The sequence below is a fragment of the Pristis pectinata genome, chromosome 17 (genome assembly GCF_009764475.1).
Source record: "Pristis pectinata isolate sPriPec2 chromosome 17, sPriPec2.1.pri, whole genome shotgun sequence".
Classification (NCBI taxonomy): domain Eukaryota; kingdom Metazoa; phylum Chordata; class Chondrichthyes; order Rhinopristiformes; family Pristidae; genus Pristis; species Pristis pectinata.
The window spans coordinates 32,326,462-32,340,291 of record NC_067421.1 but is presented as its reverse complement, the minus strand read 5'-3'; the positions used below and the strand labels follow the sequence as shown (position 1 = coordinate 32,340,291).

Below are 13,830 nucleotides of genomic sequence, written 5' to 3'. Positions count from 1 at the left end.
CTCCTGGACTTTCTCTTCACTAACATATTTCTACACTACTGTTAAACTTTTATTTTCTAACTATTTCTGGTAGGTTATGCCATCTTCAGTGAAGGCAGACCCAAAATCCATTCAATAACAGTCACTTCTTCATTCATTCCTCCATTATAATTGCTCCCACCTGTCCCTCAAATAAACACTAATTTTTGCTGCTATTCATTTGTATATGGTTTTGGAAGTTAGAACAATATTTCACACTTCTTATTTCACACTGTCTTCTCCTATCAACTTTATTGGCTGGCTGTTGCTGGTTCTTAAACTTACCTAATCTTTAGGCTCACTGCTCTTGTTAGCAACATTAGAAGTCTATTCTTTCGATCTATTATCCCTGACTTCTCTAATTATATTGTTCCACAGCAATTTTCTCCACTGGTCTTACTCCATTCTTCTCTGGCTTTGAGATTTCTTAAAAAAGGGTGCTTGATGGAAGGTGTGGACTTGGTAGGCTGAAGGACCTGTTTTCGTGCTTTAACTTTTTATAACTTTATAACCTTGCACTGGGGAAGTAACATCATCTTTTAGACTTCTGACCGCGACAACAGAGAACAATTATTTTGCCTTCTGGATCAATGTGTCCTGGCAATATTCCCCCACCACACATGGTGACTTCACACCCAGTGCATCAATGTCCCTAGCTCAGATTTCAATCAGTTCCTTGAGATACCAACACCTGCTCCAGATGCAGCTGCTCAGTTCCAGAATTTACACCCACTGATGGCAAAGTAACTGTGATATATATTTCCAGGTCAAAATAGTATGGAATTTTGGAGATGGTGTTCACAGAAATGTAATACCCTTGACCTTCTGAGTAGAGATGCTGTTGGGAATAGCCTAGTTGTGCAACTTCAATGCACTTTATGGATGATGCACACTGCAGGTCCTAGTGGTGATGGTAGTGGTGGTGGTGGAGGAAGGAATGAATGTTTATGGTGGTGGATGGGATGCCAATCAAATCACAAGATCACAAGACAAGGGAGCAGAAGCAGGCCATTCGGCCCATCGAGTCTGCTCCAAGGAAAGGGAAATAGAAATGAGAAATGGGGAATGGGGGAAGAAGAAAAAAAAACTATTCTAATCCCAATTACCGGCCTTATCCCCATATCCCTTGATATCCTGACTATTTAGATATCTATCTATCTCCTCCTTGAACGCCCCCACTGATCTGGCCTCCACTGCTGTACGTGGCAAGGAGTTCCACAAATTCACCACCCTCTGGCTAAAGAAATTTTTCCTCATCTCTGTTTTGAAACTGTACCCTCTAGTTCTAAGATTGTGCCCTCTGGTCCTGGACTCACCCACCAAGGGAAACAGCCTAGCCACATTTACTCTGTCCTTTCCTATCAATATTTTAAATGTCGCTATGAGGTCCCCTCTCATTCTTCTGTACTCCAGCGAGTACAGTCCAAGAGCCGACAAATGCTCCTCATACGCAAGCCCTTTCATTCCTGGAATCATCCTCGTAAATCTCCTCTGAACCCTCTCCAACGTCAACACATCCTTCCTAAGATGTGGGGCCCAAAACGGCGCACAATATTCCAAATGAGGCCTCATTAGTGCCCCGTAGAGCCTCATCAACACTTCCTTACTCTCATACACTATACCTCTCGAAATGAATGCCAACATAGCATTCGCTTTCTTTACCACCGATCCGACCTGGTGGTTAACCTTTAAGGTATCCTGCACGAGTACCCCCAAGTCCCTTTGTACTTCCGTGCTTTGGATTTTCTCTCCTCCTAGATAATAATCTGCCCGCTTATTTCTGCTTCCAAAGTGTACAACTGCACATTTCCCTACATTGAATCTCATCTGCCATTTCCTTGCCCATTCTCCTAAACTGTCTAGGTCCCTCTGCAACCTTCCTATCTCTTCAATACTCCCTACTCCTTAGCCACGAAACCATTTATTCCGTCATCCAAATCATTAATGTTTCGTCCCAGATGGTGTCAAATTTTTGGGTGTTGTTTCAAGCTGTAGTCATTCAGACAAAGTGGAGGGTATTCCATCATTCTGATAACATAGCTTGTGGGTAATGGAAAGACTTTACAGTATCAGGAGCCAAGTCACTCACTAGAGGATACTCAGCCTCTGACCTGCTCCTGTAGCTAGTCCAGTTGAGTTTCAAATGAGTGGTAACCCGTAGGATGTTGATGTTGGGGGAATTTAGTGAGGGTAATTCCAGGGTAGATGGTAAGATTCTCTCTCATTTGAGATAGTCATAAGCTGGCACATGTGACACAAATGTTACTTGCTGCACATGAGCCCATGACCGTATCTTGTCTAGTTCTTGCTGCACGCAGAAATGGATGCTTCATTTGCTGACGAGTTGTGAATGGATCTGAGCATTGTGCAATTATCAGCAAATATCCTCACTTCTGAACTAATGACAGAAGTCATTGATGAAGTAAATGAAGATGGTTGGGCCTAGGATATTGTCTGAGGAAATCCTGCAGTGATGGCCTGGAGCTGGGATGATTGACTATAAACGACCAAAGGCTTCATTACTTTTCAATCACCTAATTATTCCTAAGTTACATGTCACCTTCGACTCTAAATGGACGACCCTAGAATCTATAGTGTTTCCAATTAATAATTTAAAATATACAAGCAAATTATAGTTCCCAGCTCTTGCTTTAAATGATTGCCCTGAGAGAGAAACAGTAATAAACAAATCACCTACTTGATAGCCTATTACATGTTGACTTTTCTCCCTCATTTCTTATCCCTACACTCTCTTGCTGCACTTGTTAATTATATCTGAGTTTTGAGGTATCAAACTGAGATTGCCAATCAGAGGGAAGGAAACAAGTAGACCGAGGCAGAATGTCAAGAAACGTCATCCTTCCAACTCGGACCCGCAATTTACTTTTATAAACAATCCATGCCACTACCTAAAAAAAGCATTTTAATGATTCTCATCTATTGAAATAAAATGCCATCAACCCAAAAAGAACAGTGAGTTACTGATCAGAGGGAATCAATCATAAAATAATCAAACTACTTGTGTATGGCTGTGCAAAGCTAATACTTTACAGAAGCTTTTGTTCTGAATGGGTCCTGAGAATAATTTTCAGTTAAGTATCAGTTACTCTCAATTCATCTTTATAATTTGCAGTTGTAAAGAAAAACATTTATTCATGAAAGCAATCTAATCTGAATTCATTGCTTCATCTTTCATTGAGCAATCTGAGAGGCTCAAAGAGTAGCAACATGGTGGTAGTGGTGAGATGGTAGGGTGTTGAGGATAGTTGGGAGTGAAGTGGGGAAAATTACATCCAAGGAGTTTCAGTAACTCCTTCAATATTTTGTGTTTCCTTTAAGCATTAGGAAACCAAGATGCATCAGAATAACACGTATCCATGACTACTTTTTGACATTTCAAAGCAGCAATAATTCTTTACATCCACATCCTTTCAGAAAAAATGTCATTCTATTTATTTAAATACCAAACTAACAACAATCATTATTTTGTGGCTGAAGAATTTAACTGAACAGTGTTCACAACTTTGACAGCCTTTGACTGCTTATATAGGCGAATGTTCTTTTTTGCTTCAGGTTCAGCCTTTATATATCCTGAAATCACAAGTCACCTCAACAAAAGGGTATGGTCATGGAGCAGCAGTTAAGTGATTGATCAAGTAACAGAGAGACGTGGATTAACAGTCAAGAGGCACGATTCAGATCCCACAACAACAGATACGGAATTTAAATTCAGATTACTAATCCAGCAAAAATCCCTTGTTATTAGTAATGATGATCAGAAAAGGAAATCTGCCATCCTTAGCCTATATGTGACTCCAGATCCACCAATCAAAATTCTTTTTGCCTGTAAGCTGATAAATAAAAACATCAGTCCAGATCATCAGAAAATCTTGTTTTTGAACCTGTATCCTTATCATTTAAAAGTACACAGACACGCAAGCTTGAAAAATATCAGACAGCACAAACCGTTGTAAAAGAACTACTGCAAGAAACTACCTGACGGTGATAACATTTTCAGTTTCCTCCACAACTACAGCAGTAATATGCAATTATTCCATTTTAAGAGGCTGTTTAGATGTATAGTATGACGTCTATAATAAATTTTCCATTTATTTATATATATGTTTAGCTTCAGATGCTAACATCACGCTTTCCAACTTAGGATTTACCCATCAAAAGGGCAAAAGCATCAAGAACACATCTTTCCAAATTCCAAACCCTAAAGAATTTAGGAAAGTCAAGGAAGCAAGTAAGAAGTAAATTAATACTTAAGTGAAGTTGTTTAACATTGGAGGCTACATTGATGAAGGTTCCAAGCATTCTCTCCCAAAAGGACATTGTGAATTAGTTTCTAATGACAATCAAAACATTTCATAGTTACTTTTATTGATGTTAGCTTACTATTTCCATTTATTTATTGAAGCAATTCATATTCTCAAAGTATCCATGAAGACTTGGTAGATTTGATTTAAAATTGGCTTGGACATAGACGGGAGAGAGTAGTGGTGGAGGGGCATTATTCTGACTGGAGGTCTGTGATCAGTAGCGTTCCGCAAGGATCAGTGCTGGGATCTCTGTTGTATGAAAATGTAGATGGGCTGACAAGTTTGCAGACGACATGAAAATTGACAGAGTTATGGATGATGAGGAAGGTTATTACAGGATTCAACAGGCTATAGATGGTTGGAAATGTGGGCAGAGAAACAACATAAGAGTTTAATCCAGATGAGTGAGAGGTGTTGCACTTTGGGAGGTCAAATGCATGATGAAAATATATACAACGTGGTAAGACAATTCGGAACATTGATGTACAGAGGAATCTTGGAGTGCAAGTCCATAGCTCCTTGAAAGTGGCAACATAAGTAGATAGGATGGTAAAGAAGATGTATGGCACACTTGTCTTCATCGGTCAGGGTGCTGAATATAAAAGTTGGGAAGTCACGTTGCAGCTATATAAAACTTTGGTTAGGCCACATTTGGAATACTGCATCCAGTTCTGGTTGCCACATTACAGGAAGGATATGGCGGCTTTCAGAAGATGTAGAAGAGGTTCACCAGGATGTTGCCTGGATAAGAAGGTTAGCTACAAGGAAAGATTGGACAAACTTAGGTTGCTTTCTGTGGAGCGAAGGCTGAGGGGCGACCTGATATAAATATATAAAATTATGAGAGAGAGATATATAGAGTCATTTTCCCGGGTGGAAATACCAAATACTAGACGGCATAGCTTTAAGCTGAGAGGAGGAAAGTTTAAAAGAGATTTACAAGGCAAGTTTTTTTTTACAAAGATAATGGTAGATGCCTAGAACGAGCTGCCAGGGGACGTGGTGGAAGCAGATATGATAGTAATGTTTAAGAGGCATTTGGACAGGCACATGAGCAGGCAGGGGATAGAGGCATATGGACCTTGTGCAGGCATATGGGATTAGTTAGACTGGCATGGTCAGCACAGACATTGTGGGCAGAAGGGCCCATTATTGTCTGTACTGTTCTATGTTCTCTGCTAAGCAGTCTCAATTACAACATTTAAAAGACATTTGGATAGGAAAGGTTTTGAGGGATATGGGCCAAACGCAGGCAAATAGGTCTAGCTCAGGTAGGCAACATGCTTGGCATGGACAAGTTGGGCTGAAGTGTGTTTCCGTGCTGTGCAACTCTGTGATTCTATGACTAATGCACAAGTTTCTGAGAGCCATTAGGGAAAGAATAGCCAGGGAATGAGAAATGAAGAATAAAACTGCCCTTGATTACTCCAGCTTGTGATCATATACAAGTAAAAGAGATCAAAAGGGCTAAAGTTAGGTTTCTTGCTGATTATTAATCTTTGTGCAACATACAAGGTAAACACCAGAAACAGATTAAATAAGATTCACAATGAGCGGAGAAAAACAGTGCAGCAATTGCAAAATACTGGACCAACATAGAATGCATCACTCATAAATACTTAGCATTTGGTATAGGAATAATACATATACATTTGCATGTAACAAAATATCTTCACGGATAAAGTGGATCAGCTAATCTGTTAAAAGTCCCTATTTCATCAAATTATCATAGATCTACATTTTTCTTCAAGCCTAATAACATTCACATTACATAAAATGGTGTTCATTTTATATTTAGTCATTTGATTTGGGGAACTTTTTCTTGTCCTAGATCCACTAAGCCATACAGGCAATGAGAATATCCTATACTATGAAACATTAGAAGTGTGCCAAAAAAACTTAACTGATAAAAATAAAGCAGTTTCAGCCGAGACTTCTCTTAACAGGTTATGTAACAAGAACTTGCTGTTCTTCCTGAAGAATGGTGCCCAGAACTGGCTGCACTACTTCAGCTGGGACCTAAATCTATTTTATAAAACATTAGCATAATATCCTTTATCTTTGTACTCCATTAAATATAAAAAGAATTCTATTGTCCTTTTTAAGAAGCATTCACCACACATCTGCCACCTTATATATTTACACTTCACAGGTATCTATTCCTACACCCCTTTAAAAGTGTGGTCATTTCTCTTTCTTCCTAACAAAAATGAAGCAAATCATCACTCTTTTAAAACTTCATCTGCTGTATCAAGCTTTGACAAAAAAAATGGTAAATATTTTTGCTATTATCAGAATACTGAATTCTTAAATGGTTTCTAACATCATCATGCAAAATAAGAGGATAACGGATATTTTGTCTTGAATTGATCCACCATTATTATTAAGCCTGTATTTTATCTTAAATTGATTTGTATCAAAGCAAAAAAAATCAGAACAACAAATCCTTTGTTAGTTGAAGGATTCATTCTAACAATGCTAAGCATCACAAAGTCATTAGTTTCATAGTCCATCACTGACAATGTTATGACAAACGATTTCCATTACACTGAAAACTAAGCATATTGGACTAGTGATGATCAGAAAGTCCTCAGCATCTCAGAGTTATCATACATACTGCATACTTATCAATACACAGAACAAAATATAGTTTGTATAAAATGTTTAAAAGGAAATGAAAGTGGTCGCCACAATCAACGTTGTCAAATAACCATCAAATCATCAAATGAAGTCACGTTAACGCAAACCTATGGATATTTAAATTTCATTTCGAATCGGTTAGAAAAGATAAACAAAGAACCAATGGCAAGTTCTCCGCATTAATTCTGCGTTATCCTCAGTTAAGTATGACACGTTCCCGAAAATCGCTGAATTACTGCTACCGGACAACCTGGTTCCGCCACCAAAAACATCATCAGGCAAAATATCATCAAGATGTGGCTTCTGATCAAACTCCATTCATTGCAGCACAACTCCAGTTCACATAGACTTGTGCAAAAAAAATGTGAAACACTTCAAGAATTTTATTTGCTTCTGACACTTTCACCAAACAGCAATTCTTCTCCAAAAACCCCATCTCTTACCTGCTGGGGAATCAACAGGTTCCAGCGCCAGTGAAAATATCACACTGGAATATCACGGCCCAGAGGCCCAACGAACTTCTCTTAAATGCCTACCCATTACAAGAAAAAACATTGATAATAAAATGGGAACCTCACACTGACCCTGGACTGCCAGTCAGAAGAAGCATTCGTTTACGGGTTGGGTTCTCAAGTGTGCTGTAACTCGAGCTCCAGGACATATCTGCGGCCTAGCAACAAAACGAGTCAATTTGTAAAATTAGCAGCGCAGGCCGATGCTGGAAGCGCTCAGCTTTTTCTTTTAGCATATGATTGGACAAATGTTACAGACACAACGCAAGGAATAATTCTATTACCGTATATTGGACGCAGCCTCCTGTCATTAGGATCCTGCACATGGCTACGCGCCGCCATGATGACTCTCTGCTGCTGCACATGTGCAGTCCTAGCCTGCTCTTCCGATCACTGCGCATGACCATTGCCGGAGCAGCCGCCGAGCTGCAAGCATGCGCAGAGGTAGATGTTTTTTCTTTCAATAAACCTTCCAAATGATGTCTACATCCCGAACTTGTTCAAGTTGAGTTTCTTCAACGTCCAATGTTCAGTTTGGCTTGTTTTCTCTGAACCAGAAGTCATTCCCACCTGGCAATGTATCCAAGTGAACATCATGAGAGGTTGGCTCATTGGGTACCAGTTATCGGGAAGTCATGTGTTCTAGCTCCAAATCAACATTTCAGCATGTTAGGCGGTCCCCTGGGGTCGGGATGGAATTGCTTCCACTTCAGTTCTGTGATTTCTCTTGTGGCTGAAAGAGTCCAATACAAGATCTGCGGGCTCTGTTACAGGTATGGCAGGTGCTGTTTAATGGGGCAAGTGGTTGGGATGTTTGAGAGTTGACTGGCCCTTCCATTGTTTTCACATGGCCTCCATATGCGCCTGTAGTACAGATTCAAAATGTTCAATGACTTCACAGATCCTCTTTCTCCATTTTGAGTGGTTGTTGGCCAGGGATTTCCATAAATTGATGAGGATGTTACATTCTTTTCAAGGAATCTGAAAACGTTCCTGAATCATTTTCTCTTCCTCCTGGAAATAACTTGTCAGAGCTCAAAGTAATGTGCTTGAATCAGGATCCTGCTGTCAATAATAGAGCATGCAGACAATGTGGCCTGCCCATCAAAGCTGTTTAAGTATGATCAGAATCCCAATTTTAGGAAAGTTGGTTACAAGAGGATACTGACAATTTGTTCACCTGTCCTGCGGATGGATTTGGAGGGTTTTGCAGAGACAATATTGGTAGTACTTTTACAGTGCTTTGGGATCCCTTATTAGGTTGCCTGTATTTTTGAAGCATACAGAAGGGCGGAGGTTGCTGCTATGGGGTAGACCATTAGCATGGTGATGGGTCTGAGGTGTTGGTCTTTGAACCTACATTTCCTCAGTTGTATGAAGCTTGAGTTGTTGCAATGCAGGTACTGGTGAATATGGTAATTAATGTTTGCCCTTACTGGGAGGAAAGTGTTTCATGGTTTCCAGGGGCAACAAACAATCTGTTGGAGGATCTCAGTGGGTCGGGCAGCATTGTGGGGGGAAAGGAATTTTAGATGTTTTGGGCTGAAACCTTAAATCATGACTGAGAGGGTAATAGCCAGTATAAAGAGGAGAGGGGAGTGGTGAGATAGGAGCCCGAGATGAAGACAAGTACTGAGAAAGGATGGGTGGCTGTAGTAGCGAGTCTTGGTAAGAACGTGGTTGAAGAGCCGGAAAGCAGTAGAAACCACAGAGGGGGAGGAGTGAGAGAGGGTCTTATAGAACTCCTGTCGGAGAGGGGAGGAAAATTTCTTCAAAGTTGGCATAACTTGAAGAGACTTCACAGTATAGTAGTAAAATGAAAACACTAGAAACTGTAGACACTTGAATCTGGAGTAACAAACAATCTGTGAGTGGAAGTCAGTGGGTTGAGCAGCATCTGTGGAGGGAAAGGGATTGTCAATGTTTCAGGTTGAAATCCCGCATCAGGACTGAGAGTGGAGAGAGGAGAAATCCAGTATAAAGAGAAGAGGGTGAGTGGTGAGACAGGAGCCTGAGGTAAAGACAAGTACTGATGGCAAGTTTATTGCCATAGGCATACATACACAGAGTATAAATGCATTGAAAATTTGCTTTTTGCAGCAGCAGCATAGTACATTCCAAGCATGACAAATATAAGTTAACATAAACTTAAATTAACATCAATTATATATACCTTACATGAAAAAATATACATAACGGCAGGGGGCATTGTTGTGCAGTGGACCTCTGTCATTTGGTGTACCCCTTTATGTAGGTTGGGGTGATCTTGATTCCTGAGTAGGCATGAAAAAGGTTTCCTGTCAGTTCTTTAGATTAACTCCACTCCAGTGGAAAGCTTATTTGAGGTGAAGGGCAGCATTGGAGCAAGGGAGATTGAGAAGAGGGTTGGTGCAATGATACAGCCTTCACTGAGTTCCAAGCTGCTTTGGGATCATTATCCTTTGAATTAGAAATCAGTAATCAGCTAGGATGGAATAATTTGAGCATTGGGATTGTGAATATAAGACTGTAAGATATAGGAGCAGAATTAGGCCATTTGGCCCATCGAGTCTGCTCCGCCATTCAATCATGGCTGATTGTTTTTTCGCCTCAACCCCATTCTCCTGCCTTCTCCCCGTAACCCTTAACTCCCTTACCATTCAAGAACCTATCAATCTCTGCCTTAAATACACCCAGTGACTTGGCCTCCATAGCTCTCCATGGTAATGACTTCCGCAGATTCACTGCCCTCTGGCTGAAGAAATTCTTCCTCATCTAAGTTTTAAGGAGTCGCTCCTTTATTCTGAGACTGTGCCCTTGGAACCTAGGCTCTCCTACTGATGGAAACATCCAAAGTGATGAATATAAAACTATGCATGATTATCTCATTTCCAGATTTCCCCATGAGGTTCCCAAAATTTTTTTCCTGCCATCAAACTTCTTGAAAGTTAGCAGCCCTTTAGTTGAAGTTACATCCATAATGCTCTTGAGAAGGAGGCTCCAGGATCTGCACCCAACAACAACGAAGGAATGGCAGTATATTTCCAAGCCAGCATGGTGTGCAATGGGAAAGCAATGTGCGAGTGGTGGTGTTCCCATGTACCCAAAACATTTATTCTTCTTGATGGTAGATGTCGTGTATTTGTGAGGTGCTTTTGGAGTAGTCTAAGTGAGTAATTGTTGTGCATTGGTGGGCAAAAGATAGTGTCATTGAGTCATACAGCAAGGAAACAAGCCCTTTGGCCCAACTGGTCCATGCAAACCAAGATGCCCATCCAAGCTAGTCCCAATTGCCCACTTTTGGCCCAATATCTTTCTAAACCTTTCCTATCCATGTACCTATCCAACTGTCTTTTAAAAGTTGTTATTGTACCTGCCTCAACTACTTCCTCTGGCAGCTCATTCCATATAAGTACCACAACCTTTCCCCATAAATCAGTCTCTTGAGTCCTGCCAACATTGTTGTAAATCTTTCTTGCACACTTTCCAGTGTAATAACATTTTTCCTATAGCAGGGTGACCAAAACTGAACAAAATACTCCAAGTGCAGTCTCACCAGTGTCTTGTATAACTGCAACATAACCTCCCAACTTCTATATCCAATGTTTTGACTGATGAAGGCCAGTGTGCCAAAAGCCTTTTTCATCACCCTGTCTACCTGTGACTCCACTTTCAGGCAACGATGTATCTGACCTCCAAGGTCCCTCTGTTCTACAATACTCCCCAGAGCTCTACCATTTACAGTGAATGTCCCACCTTGATTTGACTTTCCAAAATGCAACACCTCACACTTATCTGAATTAAACTCCATTTACCATTCCTTGGCCCACTTACCCAGCTGATCAAGAGCCTCCTGTAATTTTTGATTGATTTCACATTATCCTGAAAGGATGGAGTGAAGAACCATATTGGTACTAACAACATAGATATAGGCAGCAAGAGGTTCTCCAAACAGATTTTATGGAGCTAGGAAAGAGATTAAAAAGCAGGAGTACAAAAGTAGTAATTTTAGGATTACTTTCCTTGCCTTGTGATAATAAGTACAGGTATAGGAGGATTGAGCAAACAAATGCGCAGGTGAAGGATAGAGAAAAAGGGCTTTAAATTTCTGAGGGACTGGGACCATTTCTGGAACAGGTAGGATGTGTACACAATGGACAGGTTGTGCCTCGGCAGTACCAGAACCAATACAATACAGGTGGCATTTAAGGTGAGAGGGGGCAAGTTCAAAGGAGATGTGCGGGGCAAGTTTTTTTTACACAAAGAATGGTGGGTGCCTGGAATGCGCTGCTAGGGGTCATAGTGGAGGCAAATACAATGGAGGCATTTAAGAGGCTCTTAGATAGGCATATGCATGTGCAGAGAATGGAGGGATATGGGGATTGTGCAGAAGGGATTAGATTAATTAGGCGTTTAAGAATGAGTGTAATTAGTTTGGCACGACATTGTTAAACTGAAGGACCTGTTCCTGTGCTGTACTGTTCTATGTTCTAATATCCTTGCATGGGGGTTTGGCTGGTGCTATTGGAGAGGGTGATGGGAACCTCATGGGGAATTTGGAAAGGAGAGAAACAAATTAGGAAGTGGAAATTGGAAAAGAAGTAACCAAAATAAATAGGTAACAGAAACAGGTAAACACCAAATGGGGGCAAAATGAGAAGCGTCTTAACTAAATGCTGCAGCCTCTGCAGCAAGCTAGATGAGTTAATAGCACAAATAGAAAAAGAAATGGATGTGATTTAATTGCCATTATGGAAATGTGGCTGCAGGGTGGCCAAAGATGGGAGCTGAATGTTCAAGGATATTTGGAATTTCATAAAGCCAGGCAAAAAGATATGGGGGAGTGCTATTAATAAGGGAAGAGTAGTTTAGTTCAGTTTGGTGTAGTTTCATTTGTGTCATGCTCAGAAACCACAAAGGGCAGAAAACATTAGTAGAAGTTATTTATAGGTCACAAAATAGTAGTTATAATATTGGGCACACCATAAAAGGTGGAGGAATTCATGGAATGTGTACAAGATGACTGTCTAGATCAACTTGTTAAGGAATCAACTGGGGAAAAGACTATTTTAGACCTGATTTTATGCAATGAGAAAAATTTAATTGGTAATCTTTGTTGTCAAGGTTTCTTTAGGAAGAGTGACCATAATAAGATAGAATTTTGCATTTAGTTTGAAAGTGCTGTACAGTAGTTCAATCTGAAACTAGGCTCTTAAATCTAATGAAAGGAAACTACGATGATAAGAGGGGAGAACTGGATGTGATTGATTTGGAACATACATTACAAGGTATGATGGTGAACAGGCAATGGCCAGCATTTAACGAAATAACTCAAAATTTGCAGCAAAAGATATTTCTTTAAGGCACAAAAACCAACATAAAACCCAGTCCATCTGTCAGGGGTAATTAAAGAGTATTAAATTTAGAGAAGAGACTTATAAAGTTGTCAGAAATCGCATCAGGCCAAAGGATTGGGAGCATTTCAAAACTCAGCAAAGAAAGACCAAGAAATTGATAAACAAAGCAAAATAGCATGAGTGTAAACTGGCAAGAAACAAAAGCATTCTGTAGGAGTTCCTATTGATACACAAAAGGAAAGAGCCAGTGAGGGCAAGTGTAACAGAGACAGTCAGAGACAGCAGAATTTATATTAGGGAATAAGGAAATGGCAAAGGAATTAAACAATTACTTTGTCTTCACTGAAGACACAAAGAACCTCTCGCCAAAATTGCTAGAGAATCAAGGGTTTAGTGAGAATGAGGAACTGACGGTAATAGTATTAGGGAAAAATAAATACTAGAGAGGTTGGTGAGACTGATAAATCTCATGGACCTGATTATTTACATCCCAGCATTTTGAAAGAATTGGCTTTAGTGATAGAGGATGCTCTGGTAATCATTTTCCAAAATTCTATGTATTCTGGAATTGTTGTTGTGGATTGCAGAGTAGCAATTGTGACCTTACTATTTTACAACGGAAGGAGAAAGAACATGGAAAACAATAGCTCTGTTAGCCTAACATCATTAGAAGAGAAAAAACTGAAATCTACAATGAAGGATGTTATAACAGAACACCTTGAAAAGAATTGCAGAACAGGGAGAGAGTTCCCTTGGTCCTTATCTTTCACCCCACCAGCCTACACATGCAGTATATCATTCTTTGACATTTCTGCCAGCTACTATGTGATCCCACCACCAGTCACATCTTCCCCTTCCCACCCCTTTCTGGTTTCTGCAGGGACCACTCTCAACATGACCCCCAGCTCACTCATCCCTTCCCACCCATCCCTCCACCTCCCCAGGCACTTTCCTCTGCAATTGTAGGAGGTGTAACACCTGTCCATACACCTCCTCCCT

At 40.3% G+C, this 13,830-nt stretch overlaps 2 protein-coding genes across 3 annotated transcripts in view; one reads left to right on the top strand and one right to left on the bottom strand.

Moving 5' to 3' along the window:
* Positions 1 to 7,869, bottom strand: part of naa25 (N-alpha-acetyltransferase 25, NatB auxiliary subunit) — a 254,605-nt gene extending 246,736 nt beyond the window's left edge. Inside the window, exon 1 of one of the 2 annotated variants that reach the window (XR_007957674.1) lies at positions 7,780 to 7,861. Coding sequence is in view for 1 of the 2 variants with exons in the window: in XM_052032311.1 (XP_051888271.1) it covers positions 7,780 to 7,837 (58 nt within the window). In the remaining variant the exon portion in view is untranslated. Of the gene's footprint in view, positions 1 to 7,779 lie in introns of both variants that reach the window. The other variant, XM_052032311.1, reaches the window with a different exon arrangement.
* Positions 7,870 to 8,228: 359 nt separating this feature from the next.
* Positions 8,229 to 13,830, top strand: part of LOC127579644 (TRAF-type zinc finger domain-containing protein 1-like) — a 52,833-nt gene continuing 47,231 nt past the window's right edge. Inside the window, exon 1 of the mRNA XM_052032558.1 lies at positions 8,229 to 8,268. The gene's annotated coding sequence lies outside the window, so the exon portion shown is untranslated. The remainder of the gene's footprint in view (positions 8,269 to 13,830) is intronic.